General features: G+C 44.8%; 1 protein-coding gene across 4 annotated transcripts in view; it reads left to right on the top strand.

Moving 5' to 3' along the window:
* The window catches only part of BIN1 (bridging integrator 1), an 86968-nt gene extending 73988 nt beyond the window's left edge, over positions 1-12980 (top strand). For 2 of the 4 annotated variants that reach the window (XM_032190212.1, XM_032190211.1), the window contains 6 exons: positions 1212-1319; positions 3006-3029; positions 6907-6999; positions 7779-7889; positions 8518-8619; positions 12313-12980. In XM_032190212.1, the coding sequence (XP_032046103.1) occupies positions 1212-1319; positions 3006-3029; positions 6907-6999; positions 7779-7889; positions 8518-8619; positions 12313-12420 (546 nt within the window). In that variant the 3' untranslated portion in view covers positions 12421-12980. The remainder of the gene's footprint in view (positions 1-1211; positions 1320-3005; positions 3030-6906; positions 7000-7778; positions 7890-8517; positions 8620-12312) is intronic. The other 2 variants (XM_032190214.1, XM_032190213.1) reach the window with 1 other exon arrangement.
* Positions 12981-17264: the final 4284 nt, after the last annotated feature.

Genomic DNA, 17264 nt, shown 5'->3' with positions numbered 1-17264 from the left:
TTGAACCTTTCCAATGGCTTCAGTGTGTGCTGGGGGAGTGTACTAGAATGCCAGTTGGTTTTAGCATACTGTTGTGAGATGGGTGAACTTGGTTCCTTGCCCTCCTGGAACTGGGGATATTAAAAAGAGTGAGGTGAGGATGGTCATAAGGGAGGGAAAAATCTAAATGAGCATTGGTGTAATAGGAAATTAGAGGAGGCGAAGGTGATGGTGGTACGTGTTGCATGCAGAGGACTTTCTCTTATATTATGTCTCACTTCTTTCCATAAGTTCTTCCATGTTGGGGCCATGATGTAAATGAAGACCAGCCTGACAGCCTTGGTGTATTGTTGGACAAGTGGCTACAAGGGGTAGGGCAAGCAAGTTTGGAAGATCAGTGAAAGTGGGGTCAAATCCTCCTGGACTGCAGCTTCCTCTGAAGCTGAATAGGAAGGCCATAGTGGTTAGGCTAAATCTGACAACCAGCTGTGATGGTAGTTGTTTTGAGTACTGGTGATTCCTTTGTGACTGTTTTATTGGTGGTAATCACTGAATGTGTCGTCATAATCTTTAGCTAGAGCATTATTCAAAGAAAGGTATTCTGCTGGCGTTGAAGAGGGTAGCTAAGCCTCTCAGATGTGTGCTGTGTTAGAAGTCTCATGTGTGCATGTTGATGGGATGTCCTGAAATTGAAGGCATTGGAAACGGCATTTTGGAGTGCGAAGTCATTCAGATCCCTTAGCTAGTGTGAGCTGCCGTATTCTGTATTTCTGTTCCTGGAGGGATTTAGGAGCAATCAGGTCCCTCAGACTTGTCTTCCAGAAGTTTCATTGTTCTTCTGCCTAGGTCCCTGTTCCTGAGATAAGTGGTGTGGATGGCAGCTCCTATCAGTGTGGCTGGGGGTCTGTCGTGGGCCTTCTGCACAGAGGCAGCTGGATGAGCTGTGAGGAACAGATATACAGAGAAGGCCACCTGCGTTGGCAGTGGTGGCGATCTTTTTGCCTGTAGCAGGTCAGGTGAGCCTTGTGGAAAAAGCCCAGGTTTGGTTGATAGCAAAGGCATGCTTTCTGCCTGCAGTTACGGGCACAAAGCAGTCAGGAGTCACGTCAGGTGTCTGCATCCCCACAACATCTCTGCGCTTGCAGCCTTAGCTCCTGGATATCGCGTACCCTCTACTGTGCACATGTGTGTGTCTAATGCTCGTCCTGCTTTTCTTCCTCACTGCTGCCAAGTTTGATGCCCCTGGGCCCTTCCAGGAGGGAGCCAGCCTGTTGGATCTGGATTTTGATCCCATTAAACCAGATGCCACTGTGGGGAAGACCCCCACACCTGCCTCCCAGGTTGGTTCATATCACCATTCCCTCTCAGTGCAAAACTGACTTCTTGCCAAGGGTCACCTCGATCTTCTCTGCTGGATCTGTAAGTCCAGTGAGAGTCAGGTGGCTGTTAGCTAGGCCACAGGCTGGCACTAGGTGCCTGTGCTTTGCTCTAAGGATCTATTGATTGACAACTCACTCAACTCATCCATCCGTAGATTAGCATCCACTGTGTGCTGTATGGACTTAAACCATTACTCTGTGAATAGGCATTCAATCTACGCTCTGTGTGCCTGCTATAAATTGCTCTCAAAGGGATTTTTAATAAGCAGGCTCTTTGATAGCAGTTACTTAAGATGAATAAAGCTGTAGACAGACACTCAAGTAACATCAAGTGCTTTTTTTTCTTTTTTTTTTTCTTCTGGGTATAACAGCCTTTGTTCACAGTAAAGTACTAGCTTTTTCCTTGAACATACTGTTAACACAGTGATGTATTAAAAAGGAAGATACCTAATTCTGCTCTGGCTTGTACCTGCTACTGTCCCAAGAGGACCATGCTTCAGTTTCTTTCTAAATGGCTGGAGTCTGTGAAGGGCACCCAAATTTGGCTGTTGTCTTTCACCCAGACATTCCACTTCATATGTATGAAATGGGTATTTTTTTCCCATGGTTTCCATTAAAATTTGTAATAACATAATTGGGATGTTTACAATATTTCTCCATTATCACAATGTCAAATAGACCTGTTTGAAACAAATTTTTGTAGCAATAAGATCTCTGTTAGGCATTTGAGTCTTCTAAATTAAGATACTACATTACAAAATGCTAGTTATTATTATAATTTAATACACCTCAATGTGCCAAACTGCTACTTTCTGGAACTTTGGGCAGATTAGCATTTCCTGACTGCATGCCTGACTGAACAAACTACATACCCAGAATAAGCTTATTTTTTCCTTTACTAGGATTTGTTGTTTTTTTTTGTCTGAACCACCAGTTATAACTTTGATAATCAGGTATATTGATATTAGGTATTAGTATAAAATCGACTTTAAAAGGGTATTATTTGTTACCCTTCCAGCAAGCAACAAATATTACACTGAGTAGGATTTTCAAAACTGCTCAACAATAGATTATTTGGTGTTCCAATATATTTATTGTTAGTGTCAGAAGTCATTAAAGAGTCTGAAATTAATAATTGTAATGGTAACCACAGTATTAAAACCTAGCACAAACCACACAGTTTTCAAAGGAGTCAAATTTGTTTCCTATAGGGCAGACAGTATGGCAGAGAGGTTAAAATATTTCACTGCTGATCCAAAGACACCAACTGAAGTCTTGATCTGAAATCATTCTTAACTGTGTTGTCTGGGGAGATAAGGGTGCATATTTAGCTCTAATAGACTACAAACTCATGATTTTCTTTCTGGCTGTGTGGTCTGCCACTTATAATTGAATGTGGCTTGTCTGTTTCCTTTCATTCCAAAGGTAGGAATAACCCTCGCTCACATGCCTTGGGACTTAATTTAGATATGCTGGGGGGAGGAGTGGATAAATTCAGGCATTAAAAAATATTTGTAAAACATGCAGAGGTAAGTGCTGTTGAATGCATATGCCTGCTTCAGACTGATCAGTGTCTATAATGTTTGTACTCACTAAAATAATCACGTATAAACATGTTTTGTTTTTGTTGCTCTTTGACACGCATAGTCTTTACCTTGGGATTTATGGGAGGTAAGAACTTCATATGGCTTTCATCTCTCATCATGTGTACTGTGCATGTGCCAGTGCCATCTCTTTGTGCATACCAGTTCCATTTCCCTCACTGCTTTTCTTCCATGCATCCCCCAAACCAAAGTTGCTCCGTGTAATGCTGAACCCACTTTTGCACCTTCTGTCAAGCCCTGGGAGCAGCCATGTTTGCAAATCAGGTCTGGCGCTGTAACTTAATGCCTCCACCACTAAACCACCCCAGTGCTAACTCACTTACCTTTCCCATGGCATGGTGCTGTGACCTTCTCCCCAGACTTAATCCCACTGTGGCATCATCCTCACCCTCCATCCCCCCAGTGTTTCCTAAACTCTGTGTGTCCTGTTGGTCTTGTGTGTGATGCATAAATGTCTCGGGTGCCCCTAGTCCTTACTACCTGTACCACTGGGTATACATACATGTCTGGGATTTTCTGCAGTGCTTGCTGTTCATTGACCATCACTGTCAGGCTGATGTGAAATAGCCCAGCCTGTGTCTAAGCAAAATGTTAAGAGCAGGCCCAAGACTTGCCTGTCACCTGCCACAATCCTAGCTTTGGAGCTTGTTAGCAAGGGAGACTCTACACACGCTCTGCATCTTGAACCTAAGCTGGACACTCATTTGTGCCCTCTAGATATATCAGGCCAGGGAAGGTCTCAGAGTGCTGCAGTTTAGCCCATGTGGGGATACACCAAGCACAGCTGCTTTTGAGCGCCTCTGCACAAACAGCTAGCAGTGTGGACAGAAAACACGTAGTCTGGGCACTCAAGCCTGTGACTTGAGCTGGCTGTAACCCATGGTGTAGATGTAAGCCACGTGTCCTTGGCTTGCACCACGGGATTGAGTCTTGCCAACCTTCCCCTTCTCAAAGGCCAGATCACCATCTAGAGTCAGTGCATAGAAGGAAACAGCTTTACGCTTGCTGAGAGTCTGGCCCAAGGACTCACTGTGGCCAGTGCTTTCCTTCACACGAGCCTGGGTCGTGTTGAAAGATGTTGCCCTTGTGTGCTTTGTCAGCCATCAGTGTTTAACATCTGTCACTTCATTTTATGTGCATTGTCAGTCTATCTTAAAAAGAAATAAAAGTCTGTGTTTTGGCAAGGAAAGATCTCATCATGCCTTTCGAGTGGACAGGCAGTGCGAGAGGTATGACTGTGTGTGACTGAACTGTGCTTACAGTCAAGTTTGGGGCCATTTCTCCCATTCTGGAAACCCGAAGGACAGTATAACTGGGGAATGGTACTAGACGAGATGCTCTCACCATTCCAGTTCTCACCTTGGCATCCCATACAGTGTTAAAGGGCAGAGCTCCCCATAGCTGGGGAATCCTCCTTTTTGCTCCTCAAGCATTCTGAAGTGTTTTTGCTCTAATTTTGTTCCTAGCTGTTGATGAGAGATTTTGTTGCCTGGGTGCACAGCCCCATATGCTATGGGGTTAACAACTGCATAGAAACTTGGAGAATCTGCTTAGTTCTGCAGACCAGTTAAACTTGCGTCTGGTGTGTGTGATGCTGCTGTTGGCATAAATACAGCTTTCAAACCTGGCAACAGCAGTGAGCAATTGCCCCTCTTCTCCCTGTAGTATCTCACCATGACTGTAAATACTTTTATAGACTTTGGCACACCCACGGGTACATAAAATAGAAAAATAAGTAGCTGACATGGAAATGCCCTTTGAAACCCAGGGAATTAATTGAGGTTTAATTTCTCTGGTTATTAAATACTGTTCTTGCAAATCAGCTGCTCTAAGAAACCCATGGCTAAATGTGAACTCCTTTTCACTTGTCCATATTAAAAATCATGCTTGACCAGATAGAGTTGGGCTGGCATCTGTTCCAGTTTCACTGAATCCATATAGAAAGCAACCTGGGAGCAAATCTAATTAAACAGGAGGAGCCATGGTAGCATTTCATATGCATATGTTTACCTTTGTACTGCCAAAGCTGCTCTGGGAATCATCTGCAGGATGGGAACAGCTCTGCTATGTATAATACCCTCTGGCAGTATAGGCCTGTGGGTGCAGTGATGGGGGGACATGAGGAAGGAGGTGACAGGAGAGGAAGGCATGTGCTAAATGGCACTGTTGGAACAGCTGAAGGCCATGTGATGGCCTTTTCTTAAATCGAGGTATTTATTTCTTGCTGATTTCTGTTGCTATTAGAAAACCACTTGGAGTCTTGTGTCGGTGTGTGGCTAGTAGCCAGACGGGTGTGGAGTTGAGGGTTACTGTGGCTGGTGCTTTACACAGTGTGTGTCCTCTGGCATGGCCAGGTTAACCCAGGAGGTGTTGGAGTTCCTGACTGGTGCTTTGCATCTGCTCAGGTGTAGGAGCAGAGCCATATCTTGGCTCGCTGTCAGCCCAGATATGATGGAAGAAAGATATGGTGAAGGAAGAACATGCTCATGCAAAGCATGGTTTAAAACCTGGTAGATCTGCGCATTGTCTCATTGGGCAGTGTTCTCATCAGGGGAAGAGACGTGGTTGAGGGAGATGTTTGGGATCAGTCCACAGACCGTGTGTCTGGGCTTCAGTCACTGTGGGATGGCTTGGAACATCTGCGGAACCCAGGTTCAACCAAGTTATCTGGGTTCCCAGGGAAAGAGGTGGAAGTTGAGGGTTTCACTGCTCAGTTGAACCTGGACTTAAATGCTTCTGTAGGGCTGGCATGATGAGAATTACAACATGAAGAAATCAGGACAATGCCTCGTGCTGAATGTGGTTGTGTTTAGGGGCACACATGTTTACCAAATGTGTGAGGTGTATAGGCATGCCAAAACTTGTTTATTCACGTGTTAAAAATGGAAGATGTCTGTGTAGCAATCTCTGTTGTGCTGTATAGAGTAGGAATCTTGCAGATTATACAAAGAGGTGCTTGTGATGCCTAATGTAGGGAACAAATATAGATTGCCCGTGAAGACATTCCCTTACTCAACCCCTGAGATTCTTGTCAGGAGTTAGCCCAGATGATGCCTGGCTGGCAGCATTAATGCTACTAGATCTAATTTAATTCCTGTGTTGCTGCAATTTCTGGGAGCGGGAAATGAACCTCTTTAATTTTGAATGAGAACAGAGCTAACCTGACTTTAGGTGAAAGAGACTAAAAGCTTGAAGCTTTGGAAGCGTGCTTCCAGGAGCAATCTCTGCCAGGCAGTGGTTTGTAGATGATGCTGAATGTTTCTCCCTGGTGGTGGTAGCTTTTGTGTGCTAGACTCTCCCCTCCCCACCATGCAGACACTGTGCAGGATAGTCACAGCAAATTCTTACAAACAGAATCCAAGTTCATGATTCTTTGGGCCTTCTGAAAACCTAGTTGGATAAAAAAAAGGTCACGTTCTTCAGTGGTTTGATTCAATGATAATGTTATAAGGATGCTGGGTCCAGATGAAGCTGCAGATCTGGACACGTCATTAGCACACACTTCTATTACTGGGAGCATGCAAAGGCTTAAATATTCCGTGATTGTTGATCCTTGGAAATAGTGTATGGCACGTAAGCAGAGCCATGTATTCACATACAAGTGGAAACCTAGATGTAGTACAGATACTGTGCATGTGTGAGTAGGTCTGTAAGTTAGGCCCTGAAAAGGAGGAGGCGTACAGGTTTTGCAGGTTGCATTGATTTCTTCTGGAGCATTGCCTGCTGTGTGGCTGGAGGGAGGGAATGCAGGCTTTGCTGCGGTTCCACTAGGCTGCAGAGAACTGAGGAGACGTGGTGAGAACCTGAAGTTCCTCACACATTTGTCAGCAGATGGCAGCAGTCAACCGTGTAGAGCACTTGGACAGAGTGAGCTGTGCTTTCTGCACACACACACGTAGCTGTAATGAGTGTAACTCTCCACCTGGATGGCTTTTGTATTGCAGCCCGCAGAAGCAGCCCATGCAGGAGCTGAAGCAGCTGGATCTGAAGCAGCAGCTGGAGCTGAAGCATCTAAAACCGAAGCTGATTCAGGATCGGTAAGCCTCAAGATAAAGCCCCTTTATGTCCCATCATGTCCTCTTGTTGTACAGCAGACATGTGGGACGTTGGGCTGACAAAAGACATGTGTGATGGCTTGGGAAAACACATCCCTGCCACTGCAGCACCTACAGTGGTCTTACTCAGAGGCCAGAGGTAGCTGTTGTGTTTTCCCTGTGTAATACTTAGGGAGAAGCTCAGTGGGAAGATCCCCAAAAAAACCTGTCTCTTCAGCCATGCCATGAAGCCAGCCCATGACCTGTGCTGTGTTAAGCTTGTGTTTTCTGCCTGGCTCCTTCTTGCCCACCCGTTACTTTTTCTTTTGTGGGCTCTGCCTATAACCCCTGACTAGCCAGGTTTCCTCTCTTCTTCTGACACTATCAGTGTTCTTAGGGGCTGGAGTAGGTCCCATCTCGTGGTTGCTTGGTTCCTATAGACTGTCACATGTGAGTTGTCAGTTCTCCATGGGCTTTACAAGGACTGCAGTAAATGGAAAATGGTAGCCAGCGTGGTCCCAGAAAAATGCTCTGAATCCTGCCTTAAGCACAGGAGGGCAGTGGTCACCTCTCCTGCCCTCTCACTGCTTCCTTTGCTGTCCTTTGGGTTGCTTTCATCACTGCCTAGTGTGCTGGGAAAATCCACTGAATCCTTGGATAGTGTTGGGAGACCCAAATAGGTTATGGTTTTGATGTGTATCCTCCAGGGTGGGTCTAGGAGCTGCCATTTGGGATTTTCCTTTCTCAGTGATGTTTTTCCTTTCCTGGCTGCTGCCTTTCAGACCTCTCTGCCTGCTGTTGTTGTGGAAACTTTCCCTGCTACTGTCAACGGCACCGTGGAAGGAGGAGCTTCCTCTGAAAGAGCTGACATGCCCCCAGGATTTCTGTTCAAGGTGAGTGCATGCTGGTGGGACACTGAGTCTCTGACAATTGTTCTTGTAACAAGTTAACTACTTTCACTCAGCATGGCCATGGGCTATGTCACATTGAAGGGCCTCGGTAGCAAGACAGCACAGATGCATCATGTCCTGAACGTGAGATATGGCACTCTCCTTTTTTGTTTGCCTAACCTGCTACAGGAGTTCTTTTCTTCTGCTTAGTTACGTCCCTGTACTGCTTTTTCAGGGAAATCTGCTGAAAGCAGGAGGGTTGCAAAACTTTGAGGAACCATAGGAGGCTCATCAAATTCAGACAGGTTACAGGCAGCACTGTAGACTGTAGCAGTTGAAGCAGAGGGTTGTGGCTTGAAGTAGAAAGGTATAATACAGATGTTGATAGGAGATAAGACGAGTTCAAAAAAAACCACACATGACAAAATACAATCACTTGAAGATTTGAACTGATGCTCTTACCTATGTTTCCTCTCCCTGCTTAGAGGTGGGAGGCTATAATCACTAATACTCTTGAAGTCCAGCTGCAAAAATAATACAGGACACCATTTGAGTGAATACAGACTTCCTGTCATGTGAGTCTTCAGGGCTGTGTTAACAAGCATGTGGCTCTCCTCTCCTTTCTCTGCAGGTCCAGGCCATGCATGATTACACAGCCACTGACAGTGACGAGCTGCAGCTGAAGGCCGGAGATGTGGTGCTTGTGATTCCATTTGAGAACCCTGAGGAGCAGGTGAGCAGAGAAGACAGGGTGTGTGCCTGGGCTGGGGTGAGCCAAAGGGATTTCTGGAGCTGCTTCTTCCTCCACTAACAGCCTGCTGGCTGGGTGCAGAGCCATCAGTTTGTGGCTGGGAGCTGGCTGGAGAGCCGGTTGTCCTTGTCCTTGTCCTTGCTTCCCGCAACAGAGGAGGACTCTGCTTGTGAATCGAAAGTGGAGACCTTATTCTGCATATAGCATGTGAAGTAGCTGTGGCTTTCTGCCCTTAGAAGGGCATTTGAGTCAAGGCAATGGCTTTCTTGATCAGGAACCCTACAGAGCCCATACCTAGCTCCTAATCTTGATGAACATTTTCTGTGACTACTGCAGTGCAGACTGTGGCGTTGGCCCAGAGCTGACCACAGCCTGTGATGATGTTTTTCTCCCCTTTTAAGAAATGCTGAGGCTCTGAGAAAGAAGCTTGCTTAGGGTCGGTGTGCTACACTTCGGCATAGCAATGCCTATTTCTAAAAGATTGTGTTTGGTCAGGAGATGGCAGCAGAGCCAAAGATGTGAGCAGGATTCCCAGCTCCACGGAACACTTCCCCTGTCCATCTTCAACATGGATTTAACTGGCAGTGTTTTTCTTTAATCTCAGTTATTTCTGAAAGCCTTGAGTAAATCCTCCTCACTTGCTATGTTTGAGGGCTTCCAGCTGATAGAGACTGCTGCAGCTTTACTATTTTGCCTGAGAGAGGTGGTGATTGTGTAACATTCATTCTCAAGTCTCTGGGTTTTTGTTTGGAAAAGGAAGGGAATTCTCCAAATTGATTCAGAAGTCACCAGCTCTTTGATTTTGGCCAAGTCCAGACAAAATCTGGATTCCACAAGGGGTGTGAAGGGAAGGTGTCATGCACTGGCCACAGGACATGTGGATCCTCTGTGGCTCAGCTGTTGCCTTTGTGAACTATGGGGTCAGATCTTGCTGCTGCTTGTGAAATGGGAGCTGTAATATGCCGGCAGTTCCCACAGAGCTGATGCTCTGGGCGGAAGGGTTGTATGGGGAAGAAGCAGTGATTCTTTCTGAAGACAACTCTTCACTGGGTGGGACTGCCCTGCATAAGCATTTGTGAGCATTTCCTTCTCAGAAAGCTTTCTGGACAGGAAATGAGGGGCAGCTCCCCTTCAGTGGTAGGAGATGGCGTTTGTGGAGTGGAGTTTTTCAATGCCCTATGTTTGCACTCTAGCTGGATGTGGGTGCAACAGCCATGAACTCGAGACTCTCCAAGCTGCAGAGGGTGAGCTCTGAGTGTTGCTAACATGATGCTGTAGCTGCACTGAAGCCCTCTAACCCTCCTACAGTGTACTGTGTGCTACAGCTCATTTCCCTAACCCTGACCAAACCCAGCCAGACAGCGTTGGCTGTTAACATGTGCATGAACTGTGCAAGTGAGTGGAGGAAGCTTAGGATAATAGGCTGTGATCTGGGTCTCTGTCTTGCAGCTTAGGTGTCGGTGTTCATCAGGCAGGCTGGGATTTATTTCGTCTTGATAGAAGGAGTTAAAGGCAGCAGTGCTTCTAAGCTGGCACTTCAAGTGACGTTGTTCAAAACAGGCAGGGGTCAGTCTGGGTCCTGGTGCCTGATCCCTCCAGCTGAGGAGACCCTTGGTAGCAGGATGCTGTGGGAGTGATGCATGCTGTATGGCACAGATGCTACATGCAAATGGATGAGCTTTTGTGCTTGTTGTGCTGTTAGCTGGAAGATGCCTTCCAGGCACTTGCGCCCAGCACCTGCCACCTAGTTGTTTGTCTTCCTGATATATGGCATGTCAGTCCTTCTGCAGCCCCTGCAACTGGCTGATGCAGATGGGCTCCTGTCTCACGCCATTCCCATGCCATCCCCTGAATGTTCAACTCTGAGGCAGCAGCAAGGGCTGGCTGAGCCTCAGGCACCCAGTGCAGCCTGCATGGAGCAGGGAGCTCGGTACAGTGGCTGGTCTGAGCTGCTGCCATGTGAAATGCACAGAAAACAGGACGAGGGCAGAAGCTATAAAATGGCAGTGGAAAGCCATGCATGCCCCGTGGATCTTCCCTGGTGTGAGGGCTGCTTCACTCCTGCACCATGCAGGTATGTTTTTAAAGAATACGTTTCAAGGGAGGCAGTGCTTGTCCTTGGGTAAATTCACAGGTAACTCCTGCCAGTTCCACGAAAGAAGTGTAAGAACAACTGTTTGAGCTGCGCACATGCATGCCCTGTATCTCCACGGCTTAGAGCATCTGGTTTCCTGAGCGTTTCTGCCCTGGCAAGTTATGTAGCTAAATGGTGTTGATGTAACTCTAAATGAGTCTGGTGTATACTTCGCTCAGAGGAGCAGATGCAGAGCAAGCTGTTAAGCTTGGAGGCGGTGGTCCCCCATGCAGCTCCATTGCCTCGTGCTGCATTCCTGCCCCACAGGCTGCCCTCCTGCAAAAGGCAGACATGAATGGGCACTTGGAAGCTGCAGGGGTGGCATTGTGGAATCTGCAAGCTCTTAGGCATGCAGACAACAGGGCAGCCACACACCTGAGCTACAAACGGTGCAGCCTTCCTACCTTGAATATCTCGTTTCCCTCCTGAGTAGGAATCTTGGTGCTGGGCACACTGCAGAGAGCAGGGAGATTGTGGGAAGTCCTGGCTCTCCTCCTGAGCAAGTCCTACTGGGCAGGGCTCCCTTTGCCTCACTCAGTGAAAATTGATCCCTGCTTATGGATCTGGGGGATTAGCACCAGAACAAGGGTGAGCACTCCCAGGGAACAATTCGTCCTTTCCAAAGACCCATGCCCAAGATGGATGGGATGAATTGCCCTGTGGAGGTGCCCGTCTCTTTTCTGGTGATGGAGAATGCCACCACTGCCACCCAGCACAAGAAGGACACGGGAGTATTAGAATAGTTCCAGAGAAGGGCCACAAAGATGGTCAAGGGGCTGGAGCACCTCTCCTACGAAGACAGGCTGAGGGAGCTGGGGTTGTTCAGCCTGGAGAAGCAAAGGCTTCTAGGAGACCTTATAATGGCCTTCCAATACCTAAAGGGGGCCTACAGGAAAGCTGAGGAGGGACTCTCGGCCAGGGAGTGTAGTGATAAGACAAGGGGTGATGGTTTTAAACTAAAAAAGGGTAGATTTAGATTAGATATTGGAAAAAAATTCTTTACTCTGCAGTGGTGAGGCACTGGACCAGGTTGCCCAGAGAAGCAAGGTGTTCAAGGCCAGGCTGGATGGGGCTTTAAGCAACCTGGTTTGGTGGGAGGTGTCCCTGCCCATGGCAGGGGGGTGGAATTAGATGGTCTTTAAGGTCCCTTCCAGCCCAAACTATTCCATGATTCTATTTAGGTAGTAAAAAGTAGGGCAGGTGATTCCCATCCCATTGCCCCACAGAACTGGGGCACCCTGCTTTACTGGGTATAAATTATGACGTTTCTATTGCACTTGCTGATTGTTTACAACATTTCACTGCCTCCAGACACTGGGTCAGATGAGTTTTGGTATTGACTCTGGTGGGGAAGTGGCCTTCTCTCTTTTTAAAGAAAACAATATCATTCTTCTCCTTCTCCCCCATCCTCTACCTGGATCGTCTCCAAGCCAGCTATGAGCATGGCTTTGACGTGCCTTGACATCTCCTTGGCCTGCACTCTTTGAAAAATCCCCACTCTTGTTTATTCCTCAGTGCCTGATCTCTGTTTTTTCCTCTAGGACGAAGGATGGCTGATGGGTGTGAAGGAGTCTGACTGGATCCAGCATAAGGAACTGGACCAATGCCGAGGGGTTTTCCCTGAGAATTTCACAGAGCGGGTGCAGTGAAAGCCCAAGCCCACCGGACACATTTCTGCTGGAAGAAAAAGCAAATTTTCTGGTAGAGAATTGAAAAAGAGCAGCAAAATGAAAAGAAGAGAATTTTAACGGAACAGAAGCCTGAAAAAATTGTCAACTTAAAGGGTGTGTGCTTTTCAAAGGGCAAGGTTTCAGAAGTAAATCGCAATTCAAAGCATTATCAATATATATGAATACTACTACTACTAAGGCAAATCAATTACCTTCTTCCCCCTTTGGTTTAACAGCATTAGGATTCAGAGGACTGACACAGAAGCAGCTCAGTGTGGTTCTGTAAATACTGCATTGACTGAATTGGTGAGATGTCAGTCTGATCCCTGGAAAGCAGCATTTGTCTAAAAAGAGAGTAGAAGCTGCATTTGCTCTTGGGTGGGTTCATCTGTTTTGTCTTGAAGGTGGCTTGCATGGCAACCATAAAAATTCAGCCTTCCCCACGTGTTCAACCTACAGTAGGCCAAACTTTCTGTTAATGCTGTTGAAAAAAAAATATTTAGTGTATAGTGTTCACCAATACAATGTATGTGTGTGTGCATGTGCATTTATTTTATTCCTTTAAAACGGTGTTACACAAACTGATTTTATACAAGTAAAGACAGAAGAAACTACACAGTAAGGGCATGGAGGTGAAATGTGTGAAGCTGTGCTCAGTCCAAAGTTCTTTCAAATGCAAGCACCTACGTTCTCACGGTAGTGTATTGGCCTGGAAAAAGCTAAGGAAAATGAAAAAAATAAATAAACAAGACAAAATGAGCAGATGGCATTTTAGATGGCTCTGAAATTTAGGAAAGGGAATCTCCTGCCTCCCAAACCCTGTAGGCAGTTTCAGAAAAGCTTAGATTCACATAGATGGAAGATAGCTATCAAATCTGTCTGGTTAGAAAATGTGCTTTTAAAGAAAGACAAGGGAAGAAAACTTTTCTTCTGAAAGAATGTCTAAGAAAAAACACTGAGAAAAAAACAATTTGCTGTCTGTGTTTTTAATTGGCTTTTTTTTTTTTTTTTTTTGTGGAATAATATTTCTTATTTTCCTTTAAAGACTTCTGTAAGTGAAATACTGTTAGATCAGCTTTCTCCAGTGCTGTGCTGGTGATCAAGTTAACCTCTAAGAAAACTGGACTCTTAAAGTACTCGTTTAAAACCGCTGCATGACTTCTCGATGTTTTAATGCATTAGAAGAGGAAGGAAGAATATCAAAGTGTCAGTGTCAAGAAGATACCGCGCAGTCTAGTACTGATGCTGAGACCTTTCCTAGACCTTTCCTTTGCTCCTGTTTGTTTTGTTTTGTTGTTGGTGGTGTTTTTTTTTTTTTTTTTTTTTTTTAAGTTTAAACAAGCAGATGACAAAGCTGTTTCAAAGCGCGTATTACAGTTGTTAAAATAAGCCGGTCTGACCCTCCAAGACTCTGTGAAGTCCCGCAAAGGTACTTTAAACTTTACTTGAATACTGATGCAGCTGGCAAGCAGGTCAGGCTATTATTATTTTTTTAATGGCTTCCCACCCTTTACCCCATGATCTTTTTTTGCCTTGAAGGGATTTTTAACAGTGAGGTTACCTCCTGCTGTAAAGGGACAGGATCACTCTCGGAAATAATCTTCCTATATCTGTTAGGAGCTGGCTTTCATCAAAGAAGCATGGAATGCTGACACACACTACTAAAAATCCCACCTTTTCTGATCTGCTTTGATTACTTGTATGACAACAGAAAAAAACAAAAAAACATAGTAGGGCAAATGTGGATTTTTTTATTTTTATTTTTTAATTTTAGTTGAGAGGGAAGGATCAGATTTTGATCAAAAGTATATTTTTGTAAATGCAGAAAGTGCTGGAGTTCCTCCAGCTTTCATCTTGGAAGAAGACCTGTGTTAGTTATTTACAGCAATGTAACAAGTGTCAAAATCTGTCCTGTATACCCCTTCCTCCCCCCACTTTTTTTTTTTTTTTTTAATAAACTTGCAGGAATTTGTATTGTACATCACTGTTAAAAACCCCAATAGTATTTAGGAGTAATTGCTCACAGTACAGAAGGACTGGACTCCGCACATTATAGTATGGTGAGCCATTGCTTTAGAATACTGCCCTGTTAGATTGCTTTTTTTTTTTTTTTTTTTTTCACCAGGGTTGTCTTTATTATTACTTTTTCTTTCCAAAATATCTATTTTTATGCGTTTGTGACTCCCATTACTCCTTTTAAAGAATATTCATAGAAAAATATGCATTTAAATATACATAGAAATATATATATATTAAAAAGCGGGTTGAATCCAATTAACATAATACTGTCAGCTTAAAATGTTTATTTTTATGCAAAACCTGTGGATTATTGTTTTTTAAAAAAAAGACAAAATTCTAAGTACCAGAGCTGTGATTTTTTTGTCTTGCAAGTAATTGTTCTAGAACATTTAGAAAGCTGTGCTGATACCTAATTTATTGTTTGTTGTTGTTTTTTTTCGTTGTTTTTTTTTTTTTTTTTTTTTTTTTTTGCTATTGTTGATGATGTCTTCTGCTGTGTTTAAACCAGATGACTGTCCCAACAGAAATCCTTGTAAGGCCTTTTCATTTAATTGAGCTTGCAAAGCAACTATCCAGTACTGTATTATCCCTGCAGAAGTGGTAACGCTCTGCAAAAAAGGGATGTTGTTTTCAGGTCACATGGTTGATGCTCAAATATTGCTAGTGGGGTTGATGTTGCATCTTTCTTCATTTGCTTCCCCCTAACGCCAGAATCCCAGCCCCCAAAAGCCCTTGCTTAGAGCAGGTAGCTTGGGTAACCTAGATGTTGCATTGCTTGCAAATTGGTGCACATCACATCACAGACTCTAAAAATGCAGGATCGGGCCTGCACTGTGTAAATTGCCTTACGTGAGAGTAGGATGGCATGGCAGGAAGCTTGTAGATGGCAGTGTTCTTTGGAGCCAGGATGTCTCTTATCTCCTGGATTATGTTCAGCCCATAACAGGCACAACTCCTCTGATTTTCAGTATTTTTTCATCTACTAAATACCTCGATTCTGGTTGGTATTACCTGGTGAAATAAAATTCCCATTTTCTTTGGCTTAGGACTGATTCAAATAGGAATAGGGGCAGTAAACTCCAAGTAGGCTGTGCCCACTGTTTTTTCAGTTTGCAGGCTGAACTGAAAAACCTGGGGAAAAAAAGCTGTAAGGGTAACCTGAAGTTGTAAGGGTGACCTTGAGACAATTTTTTTTTTTTTTTCATTTTGTCAGTGAAATTAAAAAGGGAAAAATCAAAACATAAACCAATACTTTCAAACAAAAATGAAGCATTTCATTTTTAGGGTTGCTTTTTCACTTTTTTAAAACCATTATGACTTTGGCTATAAAAAGTTGCTTTGAAGCGCAAATGTGAAACCTGTTCTGCAAATGCTGAAAGAAAATGTTTTATCGTTAATAGTCTTTTTGCCTTTGCCTTTTTTTCTTAGTCTGATGAATAGTTTCAGTTAACCCCAAACTGCATTTTTTGGTGAATCCATTATCCATTGAAGAGAACCCAAAGAAGCCTGTTTTGCCCGGTTCTGCTCCACTGACAGGTACACTGGACGCATTTCAAGGATTACCTGGTATCTAAAACCAGCAAACCTGCTGTTTCCCCATATTCTACTGGATTGTTTTACTGGGTGAACAATAAAGGCATCTCTCAGCCCTTGCTATTGACTGATTTTTAGCCTGACTTAGACATTCGTTATCAATCTCAGTTTGGTCATGGATTTATGGCTGTAGATATGACACTTCTCCTATTTGAGCCTAATCCCATTGTGCAGCAAGAATTATCATTTGCCCAAGTGATGAGAGAAATAAGGCATTGTTCTTTCTCCCTTTTTATCTTTGTCTTAGCAATGTCAGTAATAAATCTTTACTAGGTGGAGTCAGGGAAAGAGGTCCCAGGGTGAAGATGAATGCGCTGTTCCAGACTCCCTCCTGCTCTGTTTCTTTCCACGGGCAGTCCTCAGCTGTCTGCTTTTGCCACCTTTGCACTTCTTGGCTGTGGAGGTCATGAAGCAAAAGGGATTGTGCAGGCTTCATTCCAGGTGTGCAGAGTTAGTCCAGCTTTGTGATCTGTTTGCCACACTTTGTGGAACCACTGGCTCTGTGTTCGCCAGTTGTAGTAGCAGGACCCTGTCCTGTTGTGCTATCCAAAGACCATACCCAAGGCAAACAGCCCCAAGTCAGAGGGGTCTTTTATAGCCTGGAGCAGGTTGTAAGAGCTTCATATTCTCCCTGGAATCAGGGTGTCAGCTCAGTTTAGTTTTTCATCAGCCTTTTGAAAGGAAAAGGCCCAAGGCATTTATCTTCCGCTCCCTTAGCGTGGCTGTTGGCCCCACTCAGAGTATGACCTTGAGGTGCAGTTGCCAGAGATACTACAAAAGAGGTGAGAGCAAAAATCCCACAAATAGTGGGGTGCCTAAGGTCCTCTTGACTTCAGAAGTCTGTGTCTTTCAGACTGCTTCCCAACCTCTTCTGTGCTCTTTGAGGTTGACGTTAACATAGGGCACCCTCAACCAGCTTGAAGCTAGAAGATGCACAAACTTCAGCAAATCCTGCATAGTGCAGCTTGATAATGCTGATAACAGGAAAACAAGCAAAAGCTTTTCTTCTCTGGGCTGCCAAAGGAAGCTGTTTCATGCCACATAGGTACCATCACAGCTAGTGCTGTTGCAGGCACCTCTGCTTGCATGCTCTTGGACATTTCTGAGTAGCAAACTGCTGACAGAGAAGGGTGCTGGGCTGTGTCACCAGCCCATGTAAGCTGGCACAGGTGCTGGCACATGGAGGCTGAGAATTAGAAGGCCACTTCAGA

This window comes from Aythya fuligula, chromosome 6, assembly GCF_009819795.1.
Source record: "Aythya fuligula isolate bAytFul2 chromosome 6, bAytFul2.pri, whole genome shotgun sequence".
NCBI lineage: Eukaryota > Metazoa > Chordata > Aves > Anseriformes > Anatidae > Aythya > Aythya fuligula.
This window is presented reverse-complemented; position numbering and strand designations above follow the sequence as displayed.